This window comes from Dromiciops gliroides, chromosome 3, assembly GCF_019393635.1.
Source record: "Dromiciops gliroides isolate mDroGli1 chromosome 3, mDroGli1.pri, whole genome shotgun sequence".
Lineage (NCBI taxonomy): Eukaryota > Metazoa > Chordata > Mammalia > Microbiotheria > Microbiotheriidae > Dromiciops > Dromiciops gliroides.
In genome coordinates this window covers 58,712,464-58,720,253 of record NC_057863.1, presented here as the reverse complement: position 1 = coordinate 58,720,253, position 7,790 = coordinate 58,712,464, and the positions used below count along the sequence as shown (strand labels likewise).

The 7,790-nt window shown below is 37.6% G+C and overlaps 1 protein-coding gene across 2 annotated transcripts; it reads left to right on the top strand.

Annotated features, from left to right (window-relative positions):
• Positions 1-1,979: 1,979 nt before the first annotated feature.
• On the top strand, positions 1,980-6,017 carry CCL20 (C-C motif chemokine ligand 20). 2 transcript variants are annotated; one of them, XM_043998236.1, is made up of 4 exons: positions 1,980-2,128; positions 2,818-2,929; positions 4,655-4,729; positions 5,339-6,017. In XM_043998236.1, exons 1-4 carry the CDS (start codon positions 2,047-2,049, stop codon positions 5,364-5,366), a joined length of 297 nt encoding a protein of 98 aa, XP_043854171.1. In that variant the 5' UTR covers positions 1,980-2,046; the 3' UTR covers positions 5,367-6,017. The 2 variants fall into 2 exon arrangements, with proteins under 2 accessions (XP_043854171.1, XP_043854170.1); XM_043998235.1 differs by having other exon boundaries at positions 2,815-2,929.
• The last annotated feature ends 1,773 nt before the right edge of the window (positions 6,018-7,790 follow it).

The window sequence follows — 7,790 nt, the reverse complement described above, 5'->3', positions numbered from 1 at the left end:
TGGATAAGCACTTTTTACCTGGGATCATGGGAAATTATAGCTAGGAAAGACATTAGAAACCATTTAGGTCAGTGTTCTCATTTACACAGGGGACTGCTAAGACCCAGAGAATGATTCGCCAAGGTCATTCAGGTGAGATGTAACAGGGTCAAGATTTGAACCCAGATTTTTTCTTTCCAAATCTAGTCCTCTCTCTGCTATTCTGCTTCTGTTTTCCCAAGTCTAAAATAAAATTATTGGAGGGGGAAAATGCACATACCCAGCCACCAACACCACCATACCCTGCATTACCTCCTCCCTGCCCACTCCCCCCACCCCCCTCACCCCGTCCCCCGCACCCGAGGGAAAGACATGAGGACATAGGTGGAGGGAGACAGGGAGCAGCATGTTAAAGTGGAAAGAGAATTGTCTCTGGAATTAAGAAACTGGGTTAAAAATCTCACCACCAGCATTATCTGTGTGACCTTACTTAGACAAGTTCACCCCCCCCCCACCCCCACCTCCCTGCCAGGTCTTGTTCCTACTTTCTACAAGAATGTTTTCCCAATCTCCCTTAATCTCCTTTAATCTCCAAGTTTTATTTCAGAAACTACCCCCAATATAGCCTCTTGTTTTTACATACTTGTGGTGGCTGTCTCCTCATTGTGCTCCCCCTCCATCCCCCAGTCTTAGGCTGTGAGCCACTTGAAAGCAAGAACTGTCTTTGCTTTTCTCTGTATCCAGAGCATTTAGGACAGAGCTTGGCACATAGTAGGTGCTTAATAAATGTTAGTTGACTGGCTTTTCCTCCTGGACCTCAGTTTACTCATATGTAAAATAAGGATGTTAGGGCCCCTCAAGCCCCTCATACTTGCCCAATAAATGAACATTCCTATAGGATGCACTATTCTTATTCTGTTGTGGGCAAATCTTCACTCGTCACTATTCATTGACATTTTGATTATTTATTCATTATATAGCATTTTATATTTGGTAGTATTTATTAAGCTCTACAGTATTAAGTACTATGTAGTTGGCACTGTTCAATCAACAAGCATTTATTAACTCCTTGATATGTACCAGACACCAAGCTACAAAATACAAAGAGGAAATGAAAATCCCTCCCCTCCAAGAACTTGCATTGTGCCAAGAGAGATCATATTATTCATAATTCGGTAATTAGTATAATCCTTGAGTATGTAGAGGCCCTTTTCACAAAAATCGTAGCTGTAGAAGCCTAGAAAAAGAATGACACAAGAAAGATTATCTGAGCTGAAGAACTAGAAGAATTTTCAGGGTATTTTGTACATTTGAAATAGAACCAAACCAGCCAGGAATCTGATCCTTGGGCTCCTGTAACATCAGCCCTGCTGTGACCCCCAAAGTTCTACTACTTTAGGGGCAGCTCAGCTCCCAATCATTGCAGTAATATTTCAATATTTTCCTATGCCCTAGCAAAGGACTTCAGGGTCCCTTGGCAGGAATTCAATATCTGGCACAAGATAGAGAACATTACTGGGCATCCCACCTTATCCTCCTCCTCCTTGAAAGCTTATAGAAAGCAAATAAGGTAAAACAATACTAGGGTGGCCTTGGAATGTTGGAATGTCAGTGAGTGGGGTTGACTTTGGGTTTATCATAGAATAGATTTCCTTGAGTTATAACTCAGCACTGTGCTAGTGTTTTTCTTTGGCACGAGGTACAACTCCTTACCTTCTTTGTAAATCGTCTCATAAATGTCTTACCTCAGCTAGAGGGCTTAAAAAGTTGTTTCCTCTTCTCTTTCTTTTTTTCTTTTAGCTGCCATATAATTTTATTTCCTTGGGAAAAGAAGGAAGATTTCCCTGAGTGCTTTATTTATGACGACATTGGGGAGCAGGTTCATCTGTGAGGGGAAAGTCCCGTGGAAGAACACGCCTTCTGTGGATATTCCCAGCTAGATCACTAGCTCTATATAAGTTAGGCTGCTTCTCCTTGCTCACTCACAGCTGTCAGGTCAGGCTAGCTGGTCTTCCAGTGCACTTCCATGAGCCACAGCCCCCAAAGCATTAGTGCACAGAGTGGAAAATGACCCGAGTTGGCAGCAAGAGCCTGATCTTGGCAGCTTCGTTAGCAGCTCTGCTGCTCTGCCTCTTTGACACATCTCAAGGTGAGTGACATTCATTTTGCAAGGCTACTGGAACTCCTTTTTATAAGGAACTCATCCTGAAAGTCCCTGAAATGGGATGATGGGAGGAAGGGTCTAGCACTAGGCTTCATTCCTTCTTGGAAATATAATACAAAAGTGGGAAAGGAAGCATGGACAACAGGCTAGGAGATCAATTAGGTAAAATTTTGGGATAGGCAGATAGAACCTGATTTATCTTCCTTTTCTTTGTTAAAGATTCAGTTCAGGTGCCACATCTTCCAGGAAGCCTTCCTTGAAATTCTCATCTGAAAGCTCTCCATCAAAATTTCCCAGACCCCTTGAATGAGATCACTCCTTTTTCCTATGTATTATGTTGAATTGTACTTTATAAATGTACATATTGCATCCCTTCCTTGGCACATTATAGTCCCTTGAAGGGCAGAGATTTTCTATGAGAAACCACCAGAGTTCATATGGGAATAACTGATCAAGGTTCTCCCAATATGGAAACTAGTCGGTAGGAGCAAGGATGGGAAGCAGCATTAGCTCTTATGTCCTGAAAAAGCTAATGCAGCTAATAAGAAAAAGTAGTAGATGCAGGAATGAATCCAGCTCACTAGATACTCTAGAGCTTTCACTGTCCCTAGAATGTTTATCATAAGATGACTTTATTCCTAATGACTGATTTCCTCTTCTTGCCCTTTCAGCAGCTAGCACCTTTGATTGCTGCCTCCAGTATACAGAACATTCTATCTCAAGTAAATTGATCAAAGGCTATGCAGAACAGCGGTCATATGAAGCCTGTGACATCGACGCCATCATGTAAGTGCCAAGTCGGGGGGCAGCAATCCAGGTGAAAAGATGTACATTGGGAAATCTCTGTGGCTAAAACAGAAACACTATGAAAGTCAGCTTTACATTTTAGGACTTCAGCTTAGTAATAAGCTTCACAAAAGCAACTCAGTAAACAAATATGATGTCAGCTGGTCAATAAGCATTTAAGGGCATACAATGCACCAGGCACTGCACTAAATGCTGGGGATACAAAGACCCTCAAGTAGGTAAAAATCCATTAAGCAAACAAATATGTACAAACACGTTACACCGAAAAAACAGACACACACAATTAACAGAAGGAAGGCACTAGAATTAAAAAGGATTGGGAAAGGATTTCTGTGGGATTTTGGTTAGGATGTGAAGGAAACCAGGGAAGCCAGGAGGCAGAGATGTGGTGGGAGAGTATTCCAGGTCTGGGGGACAGCCAGTGAAATCCCCACATGTATGTATATGCCATCTTTAGGATGTATAGCAAGCAGCCCTCCTCCTTTCTTTTCTTTTCTTTTCCTTTCCTTTTCTTTTCTTTTTTCTTTTCTTTTCTTTTCTTTTCTTTTCTTTTCTTTTCTTTTCTTTTCTTTTCTTTTCTTTTCTTTTCTTTTCTTTTCTTTTCTTTTCTCTCTATATAGTCAGGAAGGTCTGTGTTTTAATTCCACTTCTAACATTTAACTTCTCTGAACTTCAAACAAATCTCAAAGCCTTCTCGACTAAGTTATAGATAGTTTGTGGCCTTCCCATGTGTAGGGACCGTCCACCAGCAAATTTAAACATTTTGACGCGTTGGCTATTAGAATGTCATGGCCAGGAAAGCCAGAGGTAACATTATTATTTAGGGCTTCCCCCAATTGAATACTGTGCATGAGGAAATGGGTGACTATCAAAGCATTGTTGTGCTATGATGCCTTATCTCTGAGTTCTAAATTCTAATGCTAATGCCACTTCACAATGTGTATTAATTGGAAGTGACAATATATTAGGAGTATATTTATATCAACTACCTTTAATCGGTCAAGCCTGCACTGACTTATGTTTAATACATTCTATATCACATAGCATAGGATATGTTTATAGATTTTGTATTTATGAATATATTCACAAATTTATATTTACATATACTTTTCCACATTCCTCAAACACCTTTGTGAAGTATGTAATGTAAATATTAATGCCTTCAACTTAGAGGTGAGGAAATTGAGGCTGGAGTAGTATCAGAGAATTTCTTAGGTGAAGGAGATCTTCAAGACCACTAGCCCAATTTATACCTGAACAAAGATTAAAAAAAAAACAAAAACAACCTACAACATACCGGACAAGTTGTTGTTAACCCTTTTCTTGAAGACAGGAGGACTAAGTGATTTGCCCAATAACTGCAGCCCAGCTTTCCTAACTCAGAGTCCAGGGTCCTTCCCTTTGCACTAAGATGGCTAATGAACAATGTGGCACATCATGTTTCCCATTATAAGCAGTGCCAGAATGGGGGAGGGGGTCAATGCTCTTCTTGAACTTGGCATTCAGTGTATTTCCTATTATGTAAACATAGGCGTAGTTCTTCTTTCATCACCAATACATCTAGTTAATGATTACTTTCATTTTGATTTTAAAACAACTGAATGTTTTAAATAAGTGAAATTAGCAGTTTCTCTTGAAAATACAATAAGAAAATTAGAAGGTGCTCAAAGCATAAAATCAACAAAGTCTTTTTTTCATCCCTAGCTTTTATACTAGACGATACTCTGTGTGTGCTGATCCAAAGGAACCATGGGTGAAACGTACCCTCAAGATTTTAAGGTATTGAGATGTACAATTTATGAGCCTGTCTCACAATGCATGTGAATGGGTAGGGGGGTATGTTCTGTTGACATTCTGGTCTTTGGGGTTTCTTCTTCAGTCCAGTCCTTAGAGCCTTAACTTTGTAAATGAGAAAAAGTGCTTGTTTGCTTTTTTTTTTAAGCTTCTGAGGTCTTTCTGTTCCATTCTCACATCCCCATCCTCATGGGAGCAAAGCACTACTTTTTAAATTCAACTAAATGTTGCTGTTGTTTTAGCTTAGTGCTAATATGATACCTTAGAAACTCCCCTCCCCTTCCCAATTAGAGAGGCAATCATGGTGCTAGAATTCTCCCTTCTATGATCTATATATGATCACAAATAGGGCTATTTATGAATATTTTCTTCTTAGACGTGATACTGATTTGTTAATTAAGTATCTGGTAACAAGAGTAGATCAAGGGAAAGAAGATTCGGTGACTCATAATGGAACCAAAGGAAAGAGAGGATTTGATGATTCATAAAAATAAAGCTTCATTGATGGATAGGCGATTACTATGATTGTTGGCAGTCACCCATCTGTTTGCTTCACTGAGTGTGTGTCTGTTTTGTTCTGTTTTGTTTTAATAGTAAAAGACTCAAGAAGATGTCAAAGTAATTGAAATGGAACTGGAAAGAAGACCAAAAGGCAAAAGAACCTAAACTAGGTTGGAAGTTCTTCCTGCACCTCATTGTGTGCTTGTCATCTATTTAATGTGGATATCATTGGATCTATCCAATTGGTGAAGTTGATTCATATTGCATCATAGTTTTGCTTTTTAAAGCATCATATAAAAGCTTGACATTTTCTTTTATGTTGTTGTATTTATAGATAGTTTATGTGCCCATTAAATGTTTGGCATTTAGAACTTTTCACAACTTGGCCCTGATCTATTTTTTCAATCTGTGGTCTAGCCAAACTGTCATTCTTGCCATTCCTCACACACAACACTCAATCTCTGTTCTCCACACTTTGCCACAAGCTGTTCCTCATGCCTGGAATGCACTTCTTCCTCACTTCCACTGCTTGGAAACTCTAAGTTCCCTTCAAAGCTCAACTCAAGGGCTACCTTCTAGATGAAGTTGTTCCTGAGTCACCCAGAAACACCTGCCTCCCCTCCCCCAATCTGTATTTATTTTTCATATAATTGTACATGTACATGTTGTCTTCCTTGATAGAATGTAAGTCCCTTGTGGACAAGGGCTGTTTCCTAGCACCTAGTGTAGTAGCTGGCACATAGTAGGTGCTTAATAAGACTATATTGCAGTAAGCTAGTTTGTTATGATTGTTGTTGTTTGCAATTCAGTTATTTGAAGGATTGTAGTACTGTTATTACCTTTATTATTTGGTAAAAGCATGTTGAATTGTTTTTTATTTGTATGTTTTATTCCAAAGCAATATTTGATTATTCATTCAATGTTTTACTGTTTTATGAAAATATAAAACGATGCAAAACTTGTTGATAGTAACAATAAAAGAAGGAACCAAAAACTATATAGCCAATGATTTTTTTACTAAATTATTTTTACTAAGTGATCAAGTATCTCCTACATGAAGTTAATTGGGAAAATTTAGTAAATTGTTATTATAGGCAAAATACTGATGTTCTCCATTCTTCCAGTCATACATCCCATTTCTGTACTCCATTGCATTGGAAAATTTAGAGAGGAAAAAAATCATTCCACTTTCTATAGAAGAAGTCATAATGCATAGGAATTTATTTTGTAAGAATTATAGTGGAATACTTTTGAGGAGAGCCATACAAACCAGACATTAGAAACATTTCTATATCATAAGATTTGGTGACTTGTATTTATTAATGTATATTAAAGTTGATTTAAGGAACTTCATGTGCATTTAGAGTCAATCAAAAGGTTGAAAATTACTTTGGAAAAAATCTTCTAGCTAATCTTTCTGCCAAAAGCAGGGCCCTTCTCATAGACATATGAGAAGCTCTCTTAAGTAAAGATTCCCAATTGTTTTCTCTTAAGTAGTCTTCAAAATTAAAATTAATTCTCAATGTAGGATTCAAAGTTGGTTGCCTCACTCATCCAAAAGTCAGATTCCTGGCAACCTTAATCATTTGTAACATAACAGAAAGCTAAAAAAATAAAATAAAATAAAACTCTGTGTGACTGAAATAGCTTAAAAGCCCATGCACTAGTACCTACTTATTTTACTCAATAGAAGAGCCCCTTTGGCATTCACTGAGAGACTTTTTTGATCTTTTTACAAATTCTAATAAGATGTCTGGTTCTTAATTAGTCCTAGAGTCACGAAGATCTGTGTTCAAATGTAACCTCAGTCAATTACTTAGCTGCATGATCCTAGTCAAGTCACTTAACTTCTGCCTGCCTCGGTTTCCTCATCAGTAAAAATGAGGATAGTAATACACTTTCCTTCCAGGTTGTTGTGAGGATGAAAGAAAATGATGTTTTATAATCAATTTGCAGATCTTAAAGTGCTATATGGATACAAGCCATGAACATCACATCAACATACAACAAATCAGAAATAGAAACCTCCTGACACAGGTCAATGTAGGATGTCAGAAGTAAGAGTTGATAGCTTAAGAATCCAAAATTATAGTGAAAAGCCACAAAAAGTAGATACAAGCATTCATAAAGTTTAGCAGTCTGCGACCATTTAGCACAGAGGCAAATGCACCTCAATGACACCTTAGAGAACAACTATATAGAGAACAAATATATAATATTGATAATAATAAATGAGTTGGTACTCATGATGACCTGGAGTCATCAAGAAAAGGTTAAATTGTGTTTAATAAATTTTATTTAAGAAAGCAGAAAAAATATAATAGGACCTTGAAATATTTTATCTAAAAATAGTTAAAATAAACATTTATTTTTACTATTAAAAGTCCATAATTTGAAATTTATTTGGGATGGGTCAAATCAGAAAAATCCACTGTTGCTATGGTTAAATTTTACCCTTTCCCTTCAAAGTGTATTAGATAATGACTATTTTTGTCTCCATCTTTTACTCTTTTTCCCACCTTTCCTTATCTTATTTTCCCTTTCA